General features: G+C 39.0%; 1 protein-coding gene across 23 annotated transcripts in view; it reads left to right on the top strand.

The window, feature by feature from the left end:
* Positions 1–21,510, top strand: part of GAB1 (GRB2 associated binding protein 1) — a 103,473-nt gene that overhangs the window by 28,750 nt on the left and 53,213 nt on the right. The window contains exon 1 of one of the 23 annotated variants that reach the window (XM_065061966.1): positions 70–1,257. The exons of 13 other annotated variants lie outside the window; for them this stretch is intronic. In XM_065061966.1, coding sequence (XP_064918038.1) covers positions 1,249–1,257 — 9 coding nt within the window. In that variant the 5' untranslated portion in view covers positions 70–1,248. Of the gene's footprint in view, positions 1–69; positions 1,258–3,818; positions 4,985–9,972; positions 12,227–14,391; positions 14,759–18,512; positions 20,807–21,510 lie in introns of those variants that run through there. 9 more of the 23 variants (XM_065061977.1, XM_065061979.1, XM_065061984.1 and 6 more) reach the window with 9 other exon arrangements.

Genomic DNA, 21,510 nt, shown 5'->3' with positions numbered 1-21,510 from the left:
CATGCGCTCGGCGTTTTCCTTTCTTCTCCTCACTAGCCTCCCTTTCCATCCCACTGGGATAATTTTAAATCTTTCTGGTTAGACAAACCGACGCTGCTTTGTGAGCTAATGGTCTGTCTCCATTAAGTCATTAAGCAACCGCGTTTCGTTGGTGAAAGTCTCGTTTGACAGACTTGGCGTTTAAGGGCAGCACGCTATCTGTGTGTGTAACTGCAGGCGTGCAGCTCTAAGCATGTCATGCACGCCACATTTGTAAAAATCATAGCAGGAGCTCCATTGCACATCATAACCACCGGTACAATAAATAGAAGCAGCAATTCAGTTCATCTTCAAGGTTTCTGTATTTACTTTATTTTCTTTTGCAAAATTTCAAACTTTGCCATCAATTTTTTTTGCCTAAAATATTGTAGGGGCTACTGAAGTGTGCTGAAAACATTGTGTGAAAACTGAAATCATCTTGACAGGAGTTTTGTGTCATAATTCGATAAACCTGTTTCACAAGCCTGGTTCTTGGTATTTCTCTTTGCTTCTAATCTCAGTGACTTTTTACTTGGATGTAAAGAGATTTAAATGTGTGGTGAAGCACTAACTGGATTTATGATGGTGTTTAATATGCTTTTCCTTTAAACAGTGTTGGTCAACTTTTAGAGAAAGCAGTTGCTTGTAATCTTTTTATAAGCTCTCCTCAATAACTATAATAATAAAAGGGAGAATGTTTGAAAACATGCCACAAAAGCTAATTAGAACTCCAGTGGATTATGCTTCCTTAGAACATTTAGCTTGGAGGGAAAAAAAAATCCTGTTGGGGGATTGCTAACCATTTACATTCTCAAAACTATCTGAAAAAGCCTAAAAACAAATTTAAATATAGTCTTTGCTGTTAAAGTAACTTTTAAAAACTTCTGTGATACTGCAGTGGTTTGGTTTGTGTTTACATCTGTGACTACTAGTTTAAAAAGACTTGTAAAACATCTTGTTTCTTCCTAGTGTATTAGGTAGATGTATCTGGCAAGTGACTCACGCCCTGCTTTTAAGAAAAACCCTGTGGTAGGCAAAGAGATGAGAGGAAGGAAAGCGTGTTTTGGAGATGTCCTACATGCTTTGTCTCTCTCCCTGTGAAGAACAGGCTTTTTCTTTCCTCACGCAGCACCTTTGTTAAAGAAACCACTGTCAGATACTGTATTGTCCAGAGATAGCTGGGGTTCACTCCTCAAGTGAGGAAAGGAAAAACTAACCTCGGCTGCTGTCATGTTCCAGGTAGGGGTATTCTGATACCGAAAATGAACTTAATTATTGCTCTGTTTCTGCTTTTAGAAGGAATTGTATTGGTTTTGCTTTGAGGAACTTTTCTCTGACTATGCCTTCTAATTCAGCCAACAAACTACATAGCAGTAACACCCCTGTGAAAGGTTGTGTGTGGGGTTTGTTTTATGTATTTTTCTTTTTCCTTTCATTTTTGTTTTTAATTGTAAACTTTTGGATATGTGCTTCTAAGACTTGGGCCTGAGATACTACTTGATTTGTGTAAATTTGTCCTATACATGCAGTTTTAACCTCTGCCTTTCTTTTTATAAAGCTTGAACACTTTCTTTGTGTTTAACTATCCAGTTAAAAGCATAGGAGAGTAATTTGAAAAGTACATTTTGAATAGCAGGTCTCTGTAATGGCCCATATGAAATATAATGAGGCTTTCTTACACAGGTGTCAGGATCTCATAGTAGTATGAAATGGGAATATCTGTAGAGAGAAGTGAAATAGTTTCCAGTCACATATTTCAGTGTGACTTCAACTTTGTCTGGGACTGGGGAGATGGCAAAGCACTTCACCCTCTTAGTATTTCAAACCTGATAGCATAAAACTAGAGTTTGAGCTCTCTTGTGGTTTTGAATATTTTCTGTGTGCATCCTTCTCCTTGTCTGTATGTTTTTGATAGTAGTTCTTAGGAGTACCAGGAGTATCCCTTGTGGTTTATTACAAATAGTCTGTGTACTCTTGGCATAAATACCAACCTAATTGCATCACCCCACTATAGATTTGCCATCAACAAAAATTTCTGTTTATGCTCTGCTCTTATCCATAGTTTTTAGGTAAATTATTTTTAGCTCTCAGATCATAATTTCCTGTTAAGGAAACATTTACATAATTCCTATTGCAGTATTTATTCTCATTCTTTCATGATATAAAGACAAAGGAAAAATGATGCATGACAGGAGCTGGCGCTTTCTGTTCAGGAACTGATTCTTTCTGCTCATATTGACTCCTTTGAATCGTTTGATGCAAGAGTTGGAGTTTGAACTACGTGTGACCTGTTGTCATGACTGTGGATATTCCACATGTGCAAACCCAAAGCCAATATGGTAATTGGAGTTTTGCCTGGTGACTTTTTTTTTAATTATTTCTGACAAGCTCAGAGCTTTGATTGTTCTTGGAGCTACTGCTGGTTCTGCTGAGCTCCTGAATGTCTAAGAATGGATCAGGTTCATAGTAAAAGCAGTAGCCTATAGCCAAACTATTGGAATTCACAGGTGTGGGCAAGATCTCTTTGAAACTGCCATGCTACTTTTGGGCTTGCAGGTGATAGCACGAATAGTCTCATGTTCAGGGGATATTTCAGGAAAATTCCTTTCATGTGACGCAAAAGGGAAAAAGCAGCGTGTAAAACACTTGCTTGAACGTTTTTGCATATGTGTTGCCCAATGAGGAGCCATCTACATTTTACCACATGTACAAAACTTGTTCAAATTAGCAAAGCTTCTATTTGGATAATCCGTTTGTGGAGCTGCTGGTTATGCAGTGCAGAAGGGGAGAGGGGTTCTAAAAACTCAAATAGCAAAAATGCCTTCATTTTTTTTTTCGTTTTTACTTCAAAAAGGGTTGGATTAACTGTGTTTTGTGTGCTTAGTAAAGAGAGGATCCTTAACTTTATATATGGCTTAATTTTTAACTCCTTGAACTATTCTTGGTTTTGTCCAGGCCAAGACTGTAACTGTGAAAAAGGAACACACTGTCACTAGCACATACTGTAGTAAGACTCAGCAGTGTTGAATCAGTCAGTGTAGTTCTGATTGTTTTGATTAGTTCTTCACCATTTTTAGAGGAAACCCCCCAGAGACTGTTTCCTTCATTTAAATTCTTTGCCTGTTATCATTTAGTCTGAGGAAAACAGTCATCTTTGTTAACATGAAACAGATTATTTTTATTTCATTCTTCAGAAAGAATTCTGATTTCTTTCTAACAGGACACTACTGTGGAAACTTTTAAAAACAAAGTACTTTTTTGCATGGCAATCTCAGCTGGGCCTTGAGTCAAAGACAGTTCAGTTACATCAGCTTTATTCTGTGAAACTTGTTCTCATTTCTTCTGAATAGTTGGGACAGTGTGATCGATATATATATATATATATATATACACACACACACATATATATATGTATAATGTATATATATATTTTTTTCCCCCCTTCCTACGTCTTAGTGTTCTAATAATAATGGTCATAATGAGGGGATGATGAATTGAGGCAGTTGCCAAAACTAACACTTGGTTTCTTCTGTAAATGAGAGTCAGTGCTGAAGTACACCAAGGGCAGTCATAGTCCAGAAGAAACACATCAGTAGCACTTTAAAATCACAGTGTCACATCTTCATGGCATCTTTTGTTTTCTTAATGGAAGAAGTGTCATCAGCATATTATTGGACCAATCTTAGTCCCCCATTTTTTGCGTATTGGTAGCAGAAGACATCTAAGATGCCTTTGTAAGCTCTGAGGTATAGGATGCAGCTAATTTGAAAGCTTCTTCATTAGAGATAATGCATAATCATGGTTAATGACAGTGTTTATTATAATAGTGTATAGTCTGGAGCTGCATCAAATAGTGATTTGTTACTCAATTGTACTGGAATAATTAGGGTGTTCCAGTAATCACCCCATCCATGGTTATTCCTTGCAAGAAAATCTTGCATTGAAATACTTCTGTCTGGCTTGCCATACGTGCCACTAATGTAGCTATAACTTGATCCTTTCTTGGGCACACGAAGTGCCTAGACGAGACGAACCATCACTCCGCTTCCCAACTCCTCCTCTTCCTTGAAACAATTCAACTGATGAATATTTTCTGAACCACGCCAGAAAACAGGACAATTCCTAACAAGTTCAGCTGTTCTGTCTTACAGGATCTGTAAAGTTAAGGCAACGTTTTTTTCTTTATTTTCTTTTACAGAAAATGCATGTTATCTCCAAGCAAGCCTAACCTTAGGCTTGTGTGACTCTAATGACAAAACTTCACTGTACAGAATTTACCACTTCTCTTTCTACACACACCCAAGCATTATTAGTGTTTTGTTCAGTTTACACAATTATTTCATGTAGATAAAACAAATTACTTCTTATAAGCGTAATTTAATAAGAACTTACACAATATGGTTTAGCTTAGATGACCCTTAATCACTTGTGATTCAACTTCTTGCATGAGCAAATTTGACAGTACTTATTTTATGGAAAACATAGAAATGAAATTTTAGAAATAGAGCATGTGCTAGCACAACTGCATAATTCAGACAACTGTGCGTCATATTGAGCAACGCCGGGAGGACAGTTGATTGCAGGAAGTCTAAAAATACTTCGTATAAGTTCGTTGCCTCATGCACACTTGAAGGGGCTGGAAATTCAAATGTGTGCTTGTTAATGTCCTGCAGCTTGCAACTCCAGGACTTGGAACAGAGAGCCCATATAGGAAAAAAAGTAGTGAAGCTTTGAATTTGTGTTTAGAGTAATGTGCTTAGGCAGTCAACTGTCTCATCCTCTGCAAAGCCATTACAGTTTCTCCTTCCCCTTATAAACATCTGGGATTGTGATAATTCTCTAGGCCACCTCGGAAAAACAACAGGACGTGACACTTCCAGGAAATCAATTGTTCTGCCTCTCCTTTCAAATACATGTTTGCAAGCGTGTGTGCACCCAGGCACAGCTGTCGGGGGAGTCTTGAACGGTGAGCAAAAATGATTTTCTTTCTGATCTTAAGAGGTGCCTCTGATCAAGTATAAATGAGAGCAAAAGAAATACAATTGGCTTTGCTTTTTAAGACAGCATCATGAAGTATCAAAGATATAGCCAAAAAACTGCACCCCAGAAGGATGTCGAGTAGCTGGTAAGGTGTTTGCTGCAGCACATCTCCCTCCAGAGTGGGAGAGTGCACAAAGCTGGTCCTGGGTTGGCAGGGCTTTGCATAAATGCACGTAGTGTGTTACTGTTTGCTAATGCTTAGTTATTTCATCAGGTCTGTCTTGGGGCCGATTAGTTGGTTTTCCCTCTTCTTGCAGGTCTGCTTCTTCCATGGTGCTTTGCACCTGGACCAGCTTAGCGATACAGATGTGTGGTCTCTTGTTTCATGCATTCACATCAGTACTTGCCCCTCTTCCACAAAACCCGCTGTACTTCGTGAAATATTTCAAGCGTGCTTTTAATCAAGTGAAATCAGTAAGGCTGTTTGGTTTGGCTTTTTGAGTGTAAATTTATTGCTGTAAAATATTGTGTAATTTCAATTCATATGTTAACAAATGACTACTTGGTAGTCTTGGAACAATGGTTGAAATTGCTGTCTTACCAAATGTTGGTAATTTATAGTTGTAAAATCATGTTGTTTCTGATGTATGCATACCATATCTCTATGTAATAATGTATAACAGAAATTAGGGGCAGGAGGCAGAGCCCCAAAAAAAGATGTTATCCTTTATTTTCAGACCTGAATCCACACTGCAGAGATCAGAAGATATCACAGATCTCTTGTTAGCAACATCTTGGGTCTCGGGTTCATTCTGCTAGAGCTCTGCTGCCTCTGAAGACTTGTCTAGGCCAGCTTTTTATTTTGAATATTAGTAAGACAACGCCCTGGAGCTTGTTACTCTTCAGATGGTCTGTCCCCTAGTAATGATTGTTCACTGCTCACCTGTCTGGGTCGGCCAGGGAATAATATCACTAGAAGTGATGAGGCTTCCTTGCTCTGAGCTGTTCCTATACAGTGTGTTTATCAAACTATATATATCTGTTTGTGTATCTTGTCTAGTGCTGTTCGTTTAGGTTTTTCTGAATACTAGACAGGAACTGCAAGGGCAGGCTGAGATACGCCTTTTCACAGACGTGGTCTTGGCGGTGCCGTGCAGCGTATATGTTGAGGTTTGTGGTTCTGAACTAAATCCATTGTAAATCCTGTAGGTGAGGTTTGAAAGCATGCTGGCCTAAGGAGCACCTGCACTTTCCCAGGACAGACTCTTTTAAATATGCAAAACTACAAAAACACCCAAACAACCCCAATCCCATACGTAATGTGGTCAAATGTCCATCTCCAGAAGCATTTTCTCATCTTTAAAGTTTTCTGTGGGTGTAAATTCCAGTACAGCTTCACACTCTGCTTCATCATAATGGAGTCAGAAAGAAATTACTGTGAGGTGGGAAGATATTTCTTAAAACCTTCTTTCAACATTTGCGCCTATTGCAATGCCTTGGTTAAGAGTGTGGAGCAATCTGTATGTTCTGACCAACAGAAATGTGTCAGAAATGGCATGTTTTTCTGGCCCAAAATGACTTGTCAGACCTGAAACATTATTGTGGTCTTACATGCCAAGCTTGTGATACTTACTTCTTGTGCAGTGTTAGGGAAGAGGTAACAGCAGTGATTGGAAAATTCTTTTGAATTATTTTTAAAACTGCAGTTTACAAATCCCTGTTTCCTGGTGCTCAGGTGCTGCAAATCAGTTTCTTCCTGTCGTTCTCTCTTGTCCATTCACTGGTTGCTTACATGTTTGTGCAATGTTACCACGCTTGTACAATACCTTGCACTGGGAAACGTATTTTAGGAACTAGGAGATCAAGAAAAATAAACACTTTCAGGAATCACATGAATCTGTTGCTTCATGTCTGTCAAAAAGACAAATACTTCTTAGTTTAGTCTTAGCCTATTCTGAATGGGGTCACCTGCATGAGTGAATTCTCCCTGTGCATCATTTCAAATCCTTGAGAGAAATGGTCAGAAAGGTGAATAATGACTCCTCACTTGAATTCAACAATATTTGTCTAATTTTTAACAATATCTACATAAATGTAAACCAACAGGAAGAATTGCTAAAGACACAGTCTAAATTTTGCATATTTGTAGAAAGTGGCAACTTTCTAATAAATAATAGGAAAAATCCACACCCTTGAACTTGATATGCTCAATAAACTTCTTTCAGGGTGACATATTTTTCTTTTCCCTTTTTATCCTCTGAGCACTCTTGATGATTCACTGGTGCTTTACCATTATGAACAAGTCCTTGAATTTCTGTATGATGCTCAGGCTGGGTTTAGTCAGCAATGTAGTGTGCTTGTTTGAGAGTGTGAGCCTTTCTGCTGGGAATAACAAAAGCATTTGTGGGAAAATACTGGTACCACTGATAAATGAGTTACAGAAACCCAGTGAAGTCTGCACTCTACTATTAGAAATGAATTCTTGCATCCTAATGCAGCTGTGCTTCCCGATGCTTTACGTGACTCTCCTACCTGAGTTTAGAATTACTTTGATGTTCCATGAAATTGTCATTTAGATTAAACAGAGACATTAAGCAATCTTGGGATGAATGGTAAAACAAGATTTGTATGAAGTTCATCTTTTTGGTATTTTTTTTTTCTACACCAAGAATGCAACTCATACTTTTTCTGGCTTTTCATTTAATTGGCATTTTGAATCCCTATGGAAACTTACATCATAACATCAGGAATCTTATTGCAGATAGACCAGCCAATGAATTTAATATTTCTAGGTTGCCTAACATCTCCCATTATAGTATTGTCTTAGTTAAATCATGTTTTAACTGGTTGTGCTAATGACTTGTTGTCCTGGATATCTGTCGTAAGTTGACTGTGTGAGAAAAAGAGTGAAAATGAGGTAATTATTGGTTTGTTTAAGGAAGATGGCCTTCCCTGTTCTCTCTACACACCCCACCTCCCAATCCCCCATTAAATTCTTTCAGTAGCAGGGCTGACAGACTCTGAGAGGCATTTAGATACTTTTTCAATAGGAATTTTTTATTGGGGGTAGAAAAGAACATTTGGTTTCAGAAGGCTGTTAGCAGACTTTTGGAATATTGTTCAAATTTGGAAACAGTATTAAGTTGCTGGGTGGGACAGAATTAAATATTTGCGTCTATTAAAGGTCCAGAAGTTAAAGCCAGACACTTGTGCATTGCTGGTGTTCCATGCTTTCAGAGACTACATTGCTCTTCCTAGGTAGTTTTCAGTGCTATTCAGAACAATAATGCTGCTTCTAGTGCCAATATTTGGTACTCAAGAGAGAGTAAAACATTATTAGAGATGTGTATTTTTTCCAACTCTTTTTTGTTTTTGAAGCTAAGTCAAGTGCATCTTTCCTCCTCTCCCCTGTCTTGTCTCCTTTTTATCAGTGCGGTTATTTTGACAGCATAGTGGAATAAGCAGTGCTGGTTTGTAGCTATAGTTTTGATTTTATGCCTTTTTTTTTAAAGTGTATTAGCAGTTTAATCTCTAAATGTGGAGGGATCAGATTGTGCTGTAGTTTGTCTACCTGTCTTGTTGTTTCAATTGTATTCCCTGTTTGGCATATCTCACAGATTGTTCAAAAGTCCTTTGTAAACACCTAAGTGATTTTATTAGTTTCTAGAAGGCTCTTGCTCAGTAGATGTTTCAAATGGCAAAGGATTCAAAGGCCTTTGTTTATGCAGACTGTTCTTCAGCTTGTGTATTTGTGGTAAAAAGAAAACTTCAAAACAGTCAACAAATACAATGTTTGACAGTTTCTTGTTTATTTATATATTCACAGAATTACTGAGATTGGAAGGGACCCCTGGAGATATGCTCCAGCTACCTTGCTCAGAGCAACAGCAGGTTGCTCAGAGCCATGTCCAGTTGGGTTTTGAGCCTCTTCAGGAATGGAGACCTCTCTGGGCAAGCTGCTCCAGTGCTCAGTCATCCTCTCAATAAAAAGGCTTTTCTTATGTCTAAATGGAACTTCTCTTAGGTTGAAGTGGAATGTCATGTATTTTAGTTTGTGCCCATTGCATCTTGTCCTTTTACTGGGCACAACTGAGAAGAGTCAGACTCCATTGTCTTTACTTCCACCAGGTATTTATACCCATGGATAAGACCCTTCTCTAAACAATCCCAACTCTCTCAGCCTCTCCTCATATGAAAGATGCTTCAGGCCCTTGATTATCTAACCACCCTTTCCCTGGACCTTGTTCAGCATGTCCATGTCTCTCTTGTAGAGTCCAGAACTGGACCTATAGCTCCTCCAGATGTGTCTCACCAGAGTGAGTAGAGAGGAAGGATCATCTCTGTTGACATGCTGGCAATGCCTGCCTAATTCAGCCCAAGAAGCTGTTGGCCTCCTTGGCTGTGAGGCCCCATTGGCTGGCTTATGGTCATCTTCTGTACTGTGGCCTTCCCTGCAAAGTTGCTGTCCAGCTGGCTGTCTCCAGCCTGCACTGATATCTGGTGGTGTTCCTCCCCGGTGCAGGACTTTGTATTTCCCTCTGTTGAACTTAATGAAATTCTCACTGGCCCATTTTCTCAGCCTGCTGAGGTCCCTCTAAATGTCAGCACAGCCATCTGGTCTATCAATTGCACCTCTCAGTTTTTTGTCACCTGAAAACTTGCTGAGGGTACATCCTGTCCTGTCACTAATGAAGATACTCAACTATACGGGCCCCAGTATTGATGCCTGAGGTACACTGCCTTGGCATGCACTTCATGCTGCTGATGGCAAGCCTCTGATGCTAGAAGTACAGCCATTCTTCTGTCTACTTGTCTAGGCCATATATTACTGGCTTTGTCTATGAGGATGCCATAGGAGATGTTGCTAAAAGCTTTGCTGAAGTCAAGATAATTAAATTTCACTGCTCTCCCATAATCCCCTCAGCCAGTAACTTTGCCCGGTTGGTCAGGCATGGTTTTCCTTTCATAAATCTGTGGTGACTACTCCCAATTGTAGTCTTGTCCTTCATTTTTTTGGAAAGTCAAGAAATCAAAAGTGTTCACTCAGTGTAAAAGTAATCCAGTCTGGGTGAGAGAACCAGCATCACCCAGTCTTATATTTTATTCTGGAGGGGTAGTATCCCTTTGGGTGGCAGGGTAAGTTATTTGTGAGTCTCTATTTGAAAGGCAGAGAGCTATTTGCCTTCACTTGCGATGTGCAAAGATGATATCCTATAAAAATGTGAAGTTATTGAACTGCTTGGATTGAGTATGCATGTGGGAAATCAGGAGAAAATGTAGGTGCTTTTTTCACAATATGATGTGTTTTATCTGGAACGTCAAATGCCACAAGGTTGCTTTTTGGTATCTGTTCCCTAAAAAAAAGGATTGCTCAGCAAGGCAGGAGTCCCAAGTCAGATTCTGGTGTCAGTTGAGCCAACTGAGTCAGCGGCTTATGAGGCACTTAATTTTGGATAAGAAGATCAAAATATTTTTTTCCCTGATGTTGCCATGCTGGTTTTCCCTTTTTACGTTCCCATTTCCGATGAGCAGCCTGGCAGTGGGTCGAGATGCTTGCAGAAGCATTTGGGGATGCTTGGTGTTCCAAAATGAGCAGATACAGAGTCATAGAATGTCCTGAGTTGGAAGGGACTCACAAGGATCTTTGAGTCCAGAAGTCACACCATGTTTCTGAGGGCATCATAAGGCTGCTTCATGGTAGTTGTGCATTCTGGTTTTGGTTTTTGGCCTTTTTGGTTGGGTTTTCTGTCTTGAGAGTCTTGCTTTTTACAGGTTGTGTCAAGTCTTAAGTGGTTCTGTGTATTTCCGACCTAAATATTACAAGGTTTTAGCCTTATATACTAATCTGGTCTCCTTAATTTAACTTCCCTTCACTTTCCTTCAAGTTATTGAAAGCAGCTAATGGTAAAAGGATACACTAGAGATACACTAGGTGTTTTGCGTTAGGAAGACCTGCTTTAGAGTCCCAGTCAAGTCTAGATATACATGTAGCCTTTTAAAAAAATCATATTGTTAACTATGTGCTAATATCTGTGCTTATGCTTATGTGTTTTTTCTTGCATTGAATGGAAATGTATTGAAATCCTGGTAACACTACTATTTTCAAGTGCTTTGGGGAAGAAAAAGGGGTACAGCTAGTGTGATAAGGTAGTGCTAATTTAGCAAGTATGTCTTAGATTTTTGCCCATGAATCCTGTGCTTCTTTGGGCAAGCTGCTTGATCTCTCTTGTGTAAAATGCTGACACTAGAGGGGTTTTTATTTGTTTTTCTTGCGAGTTGTGTAGCGTGGCCAGCTTTTTGTAGCCGTGTGTACAACAGCTGGATCCCTGTGTTACCTAGAAAGATATCAGGACTCAAGGCTATTTTTTTACTTGCAACCAAAGAGCAAAATATGGGCCGAGAATAGTTTTAATATTTAGATTTTCTCATTAGCCTCATCTGTCAAATAGAACAAGTCTTATTTGTACAAGTGTTATGTTACTTTGAGGTTGGATGCTTCTTGCTTTGGTAAATGAGTAGCATTAATTACTGTAACATTTTTATATCGGTAGCAATAAAACAGCCAGCGTGCTGTACTTTGTGAGCTCCATTTGATGGTAACTGAGGAAGCTTGTGTTTCAGAAAAGGCAGCTACTGATGTTCTGTGAAGCTTTACGATTTTCCAGTGTGAAATTTATTAACTGTAAACATTTAAATTGTTGTAAGTAAACTTCATGTTCTTCATAAGGGAGCTGTTTTACTTTGTTACGTACCTGTTGGACACAAGTGATATTAATTTTAGGTCTGGAGCTATCAGTGTTTTCTGTAGTGTGGCAGTACTTAGTTCACAATTTGATTTTCTTCTTTTTTATTTATCCTGTGAGGTAGAAACTCTTCATGGTTTTGGCTTCTGTGTGTAGCAGTCACCCAGCTGTAGGAGTGATAGTGGGATAAGCCGATTAGTGTGATTGATACCGCATGTCAGGGGACTGGCGTAATGGGCTGCCGTTGAGAATGCATTGTGAAACCGCACAGGGATGAGGTAATCTCATTAGATGATTAAAACCTTCATTGAGTCTACCAGAGTGCAGAGCTTTCAGTTGTATTGCTGTTGGGAACGGATGCTAAAGAAGCGTGGTGCTCTCCTTGGAGCGATGCTGAAATGGAGATCTTCCTGGGGTTTTCTCCTGGATAAAAGTCGTGGCAGCTGGAGGCTGAGGAGGGCTGATGCATCTTCCTGTGTTTTAAAGTAAGATACTGGATGATGGTGTTATTTTCTTTTAAAGTCAGTGTCAGGCTTGTGCTAGTTTTGGTTTACCATGCTTCTCTGTTCTTTATGAAATTCTGTAGTATCAGTGTTAAAATGATATGTTTTTATGTAACTTCCCATGTCCCTACAGCAATGGAGAATATCAATGCATATCACAGTTCTGTTTTTATAAACCATGTTTTTTCCAAAGGTTGGCTTTATCTTGACCTAGGATGAGGTGTAACGTAAGTGGCACTGCGTATCTTCTTGTCTGCCCTGTTTGCAAATAGTATGGCAGGTAGCACATGCTGCTACCAGAATTGGTGATATACAGAAATCCTATTTCACTTGGGCATATGCTATTTGTTTTAAGAGCTCATTGGAAAACACTGAATTTCAAATGACAAGTATTATACTTGACTAGTTGTATACTTCAGCTCTGTTTTTCCTACCAAGCTAAAATGAAAACCAAATGTTTTTAAGTCTGGGACTCCAGTGCTACAATATTTATAATGCAGGGGTTACTAGAACAGAATTTTGGAAGGTCAAGGCTACTATTCTGAGACTGGCAGTAATTACTGTCTCTGTATAGTCATCATATTTTTCTGTATTAAAGAACAGCAGAGTTAATGTCTTTGTCGGAGTGAACAAACAGAAGAAACACTCCTGACTTATATTGCATGGTGTGAGTGGTTGGTTCATTTTTGTTCCTTAGATGAAGTACTGCATGGCATTAATAAGCACATACACATATCCAGTAAGACAAAAACACAGATACTCTCGTTTTGGCAAGGAAAGCCCCAGTAGTGTAATTTCTTCTGAACTCTGCTGTCAGATGTGGACTATTTATTCAGCAGTTCTTCAAGGAAGTGATCTTTGTCTAAGAGCTATTTAGGATCTGGTGTGAAAAACAACAACATTCCAGCCCCTCCTCCCCCAACAACAACAACAAACCACACCCAAAACAACAACAAAACAAACAAATGAACAACAACAAAAACCAACCAAACAAAAATAACAAAAGCCCCCACAACCCAAAACCCGCAACAACCCGTTCCAGTGTGTGAAAAAGTGGGGAAATAATGCACACTGTGAGGAGAATGTTCTTACTTATCTACTTGACAAAAAATAAAAATATGAACTTGTGGAAGTTACTAATGAGTTATGGGCAACAATATTCTGTGAAATATGATGAGCAGAGCAAGTACACATGAATTTTTCAGGTTTAGTTTTTTAGGTTAGTAAAATGGCATAACTTGATAATAGGAGACAGCACCTTGTATGACTGATTTTAGAAATCAAGGTTATACTGGGTATTGGTAAATGCAAATAAGAGGCAGGCCAATAATTTATATGCAAAATCAAGTTGAATTTCATCAAAGAATAAATACTTAAGAAACTAAGTGAACCGGTGAGTATTACAGATTAGTTTTTTGTGGGTTTTTTTTTCTGATTTTTAAACAGTTCACAAAGCATTATTTTTGTGTAGTTAAGCATATCTTTCTGTATAGTAGACTGAAATGACTTACTTGACTGTTACGATATGTTATAAATAGGTACGGAAATGTGTTCCATTTCAATTTTATCTTGCTCTCCAGGTGTGCTGGCTGACTTGAAGTATGTCAAGATTTCCTATTTGGAGACCTTGGTCAAGTCCTGGCATTGCCTGCGATGTCTGGGGGTGCTCAGTTGACAGCACCTCTTTGCAGTTACTTTTTGTTTGGTGGGCAAAGCAAGGCCTTAGTGCGCAGCTGGATTTTGCTGGCTAAGGACCTATTCCTCTGAATAGAATTTAAGATTAGGGAGTATTTCCAGTGAAACAAGGCAAGTGTTTTGATTATGAAAATAGAAACCTCCTTTGTTGGTATGTCTGCAACCCACCCTACTCTTTCCAGAGGGTCTGCTGTGAACCAAGAAGAGAAAATCATAAATGAGAACTCTCACAAGACCCTTTTCAAAGGGAGTGAGTTACTGGCTTTACTATTTAATGCAATTTTCTCCTTTCTGTGTGTCGGCTCCACTTAAAAAATGAACTTGCAGGGATGATGTCTTGGCCGTTTTGGCTGTTGGAACAGTTAAGTGAATTCAGGTTCACCAAGACAGAGTGTGAATTCAGGTTCACCAAGACAGAGTGTAAGCTAGGCAGAGTAATCCATTACTGTATTTGTTATTCTGCCTTTCTTGTGTAAAAGTTGTTAGCTTTTTTCCTGGTTATATAGGCTGGTTGTAATATCTGAAAAAATCCATAAGCTATGTTGGTTCATATATACCTCCTTCAACTCGGTATCTGTAGACCGTGTGCCCTGGTAAACAACTGTAAAAAACAAAAAAACCCAAAACAATTGTTTCAAAAAACCTCTCTTCTGGTTGAAATGAGAAAAAAAAAAAAAGGAGTATTATGTAATTTTTAAGACAGACGTTGGGTAGAAGGGAGACTTGTTGTCAAGTGCCGGAGCTGTTGCAGAAGAGAGAGGGAGTAAGGCTGAGCCCTCATCGTTAGAGACAAAGTGGGAGATCTGGACTACCCAGAAAGTATGTTCTGTCTTTATTCTTTGTTCATAATGAAAACAGTTTTCTGTGCTGAGTAAAATTTTGCTGCTGCTGCTTTGTGCTTTGAGCACTACCTTTACTTTCACTGTAAGAAATCTATTAATGATAATATGTCCAGTGTTTCTTTTGCCTGGAGTTAAGCATGCTGATTGAAAATGCTTGATGCTGTCCTTGTACAAAATGTTCAGGAGTTATTTTGCTGAGTATGAGCCAACTGTTGAGCCTTTTAAAATTTTATTTTTAAGAGATGTACACTTCTTAAAATAGCGTGTTCACAACATATTTTGCTCCGCTGTTGTTCTGTGCTGTTTTCTTCCTTCCCACCCCCAGCTCCTTCTCCATAACAGCCCGGTGGGTGAACCCCAGCAGCAGCTCGTGTTCTACCTCTTCACTGTTTCTTTTGTGATCTGTTTGCTGAGCTGGCTGGCCCGCCTCCAAAAGTGCAGGAGTGTGTTTATACATCTAGCCTAACAATAGTATCATAACACCAATTTGTTTAACCTGAGCTGGAAATAACAATCTAAATATTGTGACTCAAAGAGAAAGCAGTAGTTTGTATGTGCTTCTTTACGGTGTCAGCTCATTTCTGTTGTGTCTGATAAAATTACTGAGAAGCCTCTTGATGTTCTGCGGGATTTTTATCAATTCAGTTGGTGTGATGCAATGCCGCTTTTAAATGCTTAGAGAAGTTCAGATGTAACTTTTCCTCCAAGCAGCATCGCATGCTGTCATCACCTTGCTCAGGCAGAAGGTGTTTAGTTTATATGTCTAATTCAAGCACGTGATATTGCAGAAAATCATCTCTCCCTGCTGCTGTGGGGAGGGCATTCGTAGTATACTGATCTGTTAAATTGTTTGCCTGTGCTTTTATTGTAGCACCTGAGCAGAGTTATGAGGGGTGGAAAGCACACAAGTAAGACTGGTTTGCTTAGTTATTGGTTACGAAGTGAGTAACAAATTGATTGATTTGGTGTATTTTGGTTAAGCTGCCAAGACTTTGGTGTAAGTGTTCTTGTTATTTTGAGTCAGTGGCTTTGATCACCAAAATATCTTTCCTCCGGATTGAAACAATTTGGATGGTGTCCATCAAAAGCTGATGTGAGCTGTTCTAGCAGTGTTTTCACTCTTAAAGTGCCATGGGGCCACATGTTTTAAAGTTTACTATAGTTTCTAGGAGCAAAAAAAAAAAAGGCAATGTAAGTTTTTGAACTAAAATAATACTAAAATGTTCTCACTTTATCATCCCATCCTCAAAATCTTCTGATCTTGATAGTGCAGTGATAATTTTGCTTTAGTAAAGTCTGAGTTGGCTTGCCCAGTGTGCTGAAGTCTATTTTATTTTCTATTAAAATACTGGTAATGGAGAGTAAGAGTGGATGTTCCTGCCACTCCGGCATGTTAGCATGTTATCAAAAGTGAGAGTGTATTTGTTTCCATATTACTCAGTCATTGGCCTCCCTGCCTATCAAGAAAAACGAGTGCTTTCAAATCATGTAGTAGCTTCAGTGAAGTGGCACCTGTCTGATAGGGAGCTGGCTGCAGCACTACAAATAATGTGATATTAGTAGGTGTCTTGTCTTTGCAGTCGGTGACAGTGATGATATAATCATACTACATCGGCAGTTTCTAAAATTATGGTTTGACATTGTTGTAATTGGTCTTACCAGTTCTTCTGTCACAATTCATGTCGTGAATAAGCCGCTCCAGCTCTGCAGGTATCTGGAAGAGGCTTGCAGCAGAGGCAACTGCAGTCTGTTCAAACGTGAAGGTCAGCTGAGTGTTGCTTAGAGTAGCTATTTACTTCTTTTTCTGTATTTTTGTTAGACTTTCAGGTCTGGAAGGAAGGGGTAGGTGGTTGGCTGTGGAAGTTGGGGAGCCATCCACTTGCAAACCTCAGTATGTGCCTCACATCTGTTCAGCACTGAGGGTGAGGGCTTAGGAAACCCGTGTGAGACATGATGTGGGGTGCAAAAGAAAACTGCACTCCTCTACCAAATCTCACCTATTTGAAACAGAGCACAGTGGCCTCTCCTGCACCAGGACCGCTTCTGTGTATCTTACTGGGTTATATAGGTGGTGTTGTGATACCTGTTTTAAGAGTTGGAAAATTTTGTGCAAGATATTACATCTTCTTCTTTTTCTGATATTGTGCCTTTTGTTGTTGTCCCAAAGTTCCTCATATTTCAAGGATTAAAAAACTGTCATATTTAGAAAAAGAATACACTTTTTCAGTGTCATTATGAGACAGATATTGAAAAATAATTGGTGTTACAGCAAATCTGGCAGTCGTTATTGCTGCTAAGTAGCTCCAGAATGAAAAGGGTTAAGTTACGAGTTCAGTCAAGGAACCTGCTGAGGTAGGTTGTTTTCTCCATTTGAGATTAACAGCTATTAAAAATATTTTCAAACTGGTACATGTGTACCTTGTAATTCTGTTAGGTGACAAACAAAATGTAGAAAAACATGTTTTCCCCTTTCCACAGTTACATTGTTCCTGAAGTGCTGGCAGTAGTAAGAGCTTCCAGTCAGTAAACAAAGTAAATGCTGTTTAGATGTATAGAGAGCCCATAAATAAAGTAACCAGGCATCTAGTTTTAGAGTTCCGTTGCTGCCTGCAAGTTAAAAATTAAACATTTTTATAGTAAGTGAAACTAGTTATGAAACTCTCACAAAAAGGTGTAAAAAGCGGTTGGATAATGCAGTGCTTGCTTTTCATGTCAAAGAGCAAACCTTAAAAACGTGAAGTACTTTGCGAGCCAGATAAGGTAAAGGGACTGTAACACTTCAGTCTGCTTAAAACTACAAAATAAATGAAAATCTGATAGGGTTTGTCATAGCAGGGTTGGTGGTTTAAAGATAGATTTTTGTTGTTGTTGAATCTATTTTTAATGTTTTCTCTATTCTGTGATGTGATGTGCTACAAATAAAGAAATGACCAATCTCACTGTACTGAGCAAACAGCAGGCTAATAGTTCACTTTATGTAGTGCACAGAGGAGGAAGGGAATAGTTTGTGATGAGGTCAGAAATTCTAGGCAATTTTTATTTTCCGTCATTCTCTCATTGGAAGGACCCTGTTATTACAAAGAGCAACAAGCAAAAAAACCCCAAACCTCTCCAAAAGGAGAAATGCTTGTAAGAAGAAATCTTTCTTAGTGCTAAAAGGTGGGGATGAATGGTGATATTTAAAATGTCTTGAGTTTCTGAGTAATTCCTCGATTACAAAGGTGATCTTTTGCCTAATCTTGTTGTTTATCCAAATAAATGCCTGGCATGAGAATTGCATTTTCAGTGCGTTTAATGTTGAAATGATGCCATTGAAATGATGCCATTGAAATGATTTTATCCTTAGATTATACCAAAGGCATTTGCATTCAGCTGTCCAGATGCAGAAAGCATGACTTCTTTTATCGTGCTTAGATGAAGCCTTAGATGTGGGATGCTTTTAACTGAGCTAAATGTGAAACACTGGCCATTTGGTAAACTAAATGCCCTTTGTCTGTAAGGTGGTGAGATACAGGGGGCTGCTCAGCTGGAAGCTGTGGCACAGCTGTGGTAGCTGGCCTTGGAAATCAGGGCTGAGAAACAAGTTCCTTCGTTCATGATACAGCCACATAAAGGTATTTTTTCTGTGTTTACTTGCTTTTTGTCATGTGATGCTTGCGGCAAAAGACTATTAGTCCAAACGACAAGAGCTGTGAGTAAGACTTCTCCCAGCAATTGTCAAAATAATTGCTTCATTTATAGACAAAAAGACATAGAGCTTCCTATCTTTTCACTTAAACTAAATGTGCAAACTTAATTCAAGGTGAGTCTGGGAAGAAGCATGATTATATCATCATATAATCATACTACATCGGCAGTTCTAAAATTATGGTTTGACATTGTTGTACATCTTACAGTTCTTCTGTCATAATTCACGTCGTGAATAAGCCGCTCCACGTGATTATATGTGCCACCTTCTAGTTACTTTGTTTTCTGTTTTCCCCCTCAAATATGCAAACTCCTTAATTTTTTTTTTTTTTAAAGGAAGGATTCATGGACCCTTGGGATTGGCCATTAATTTTAGGCCATTGTATGAATCTTAGCTACTTAAAAATAGTCATGGAGCCAACCTTGCTTCCTCTCAGGGTTTATCAGTTGGAAGCATCTTCTTTTTATCCGATGTGTAAGCAAAGACCTCTCTGGATTGATGATTTGATCTGTATAATGGAAAATCTAGGCAGGATATCCTTTCTCTGTTATTCCTTGGTGTGATGGCATCAGGTTGTGTCTTAAAACAGGGGAAGGGAAAAGGAGGATCCTATTAACAGACGAAGTGGTTTCAAGGGACTCTTAAAATGCAGCTTTGCAGAGAACCTCATGTTTGAACTCTCCATGTTGAACAGTTTGTGTTTCAAGCTGCCATTCTAACGTGCCGGTGGTGGCTTCAGCTGAAATGCTCGGAAACTTGCACATGTGCGATATTGAGGTCGTTGTGGATACCATAGTGAAATCCATATCACGAGGGACTTGTCTGTAGTTACTTTGAGCACTTGCAGACCTTAATGAAATACGGCATTGATGGTCTAGACCCAGCCTTACACTGGAGAAATGCAATGCCTGAGCTTCTGCTGCAAGTAAAAGAATATTTCTAGTGTAATTCCATGATTAAAATGCATCTAAAACCAAGCAGTGCTTAATGTGCAATAGAGGTGCAGTGAATGGCTGATAAAGTGTGTGCATAGGGTAGCAAATATACTCAAAATTATGTTGGAACATTATTACAACCTTGCATTTCAGCATACTTGTAACTATCCTACTGCAGTACTCCTAGCCTGATATTTCGCTCGATGATTACAAGGCAGAGGATGTTATCAACTTTTGTGATTGTGGAAGAACCTTTGATTTATTTGCCTTGTGTTCAGGACAAGTCTGTAAAAATGACACTGACTCGTATCCCCCCTGTTCTCTTCTCTAGAAAATACAGTGTAGCTCTTATACAAGAGGTGAGTCCGAGTCAGTTCATTCTGCTTTTATCACTGTGAGCCGTATGTGGTGTGGGGTAACCGCAAAGGAGGAACCTGAGGGCTTTGGGGAGGGATGACAGAGACAGGATGCGATTGTGGCTTTGCAAAATAATAATCAGCTCGTACTTGGGATGCACCCCAAAAAAACCCATTGAAACTAATGAAAATAAATGCCTATCTGGACTTTGGAATCCGTAACCCTCAAGTGTTCATGGCAAGATGTTATTACAATTTAAAGCACAGGAATTTTTCACTGTTAATGAAGATATCTATGGGGTTATTGCTTGGGCTGGTACATGAGGACAGAATAAAGATCCCTCTTTCTACACCACAAAGTGCACCCTGGCTATTTAGAATTAGCAAAGGTTGTTTTCATATTAGCAGGTTGTTCTGTGACTTTCCATCACCACATTTGTTTATAGCTTTAACTGCAGTGTTTAAATTAACTGCTGGTTTCATTTCTTATCAGAATGTCATATCATTCTGTGGGATACATACTGATTATTGATTTAAAAGCTCAGGTGATAAAAATATTTGGGGAAAAAAAGATAATGCTGTAAGGAACTTCTGCTGTTGTTTACACTGTTGGAAAATTAAGTTCATTGTATATAATAGCCTGGTGACTGACTTAAATGCAGATTCTCAGTTTATGCAAGAATTTGTACCTCTGCGCTCTTAATAGCGTGTTTCGCAGTTCAGTCTCGTTGATTTAATATCTATCTAAGAAATGTTTTGAGTCGGTGTTGATAACATGCTTTTTAAGCCACTGTTGAAAAACCAAAGCAAGGGAAGTTTTTCAAATCTTAAGCCCACCCCTCATGTATTAAATCATTCGAAATCTTACAATTGCTGTTATTTTCAGTCCATTGTGTCTGCTTCCTGTTGGTCAAAGGTTACGAGGATAGGGTGGTGTAGAGTGAGGTGGGAAGTTGGCAGGAAAAAGAAAGCTTTGCTTATTTTGGGGTAGACACAACTACAGAAATGGCCAGGACATTGCTTAAATTTTCTGGAGACTTGACGAGGTAAACTAGAAAAAAACCCTGTTCTTGATGTTGTTTATTTTTCTGCTTTGTATCTTAGGTATATGGTGAATGAATTGGACTAAGTAAACAGAGGCTTCCTTAAAGAATGTTTATCTTTTTGCTTGACAGATGTTTTTTATTCAGAAAGAGGTGTATCTTTTGTTTTGATTTACCAGCTGACCGGGTGAATTCTGTTTCTGAAACGTCAGTTTAAACCTGTACCTGTTTGTTCAGTTGTATTGCTAACTCAAGAAGAAAAGAAAAAGAAAAAAGAAAAGAAAATTATGCCACAGAGTGCAAATAGAAACTCTGTGATGTATCGCTTCAGTAGGATACAGGCGTATGTGGGCATGCGTGGGTGTGTTAATACAGCCCTGTAAAACACTTAGTTTATCTTAGTATTTGTATCGTTACTCAAGAACCATCTGTAACTTCTTGGCTGTCAAAGCCGTGGTGTGAGCGCTGGGGCTGGTGAGCAGGAGCGCGGTGCTGTGATTCCGGCAAAGCCCTGTGGAGGATTTGCTTTCAGATCAAATGTGGGTTTGGGAGGTGGTTCTGTGGTGGGGAGGAAAAAAAAATACATTAGTTTGTTGTGATGGCTAAATTCTACAAAGCTGTCGATCTAATAATAAGTGACACAACAGTACTGTTACAGTCCAGGAAACAATAGGAAACTCTTTGTTTTGTGTGAGTTGATGGGAGCG

This window comes from Columba livia, chromosome 4 (genome assembly GCF_036013475.1).
Source record: "Columba livia isolate bColLiv1 breed racing homer chromosome 4, bColLiv1.pat.W.v2, whole genome shotgun sequence".
NCBI lineage: Eukaryota > Metazoa > Chordata > Aves > Columbiformes > Columbidae > Columba > Columba livia.
This window is presented reverse-complemented; position numbering and strand designations above follow the sequence as displayed.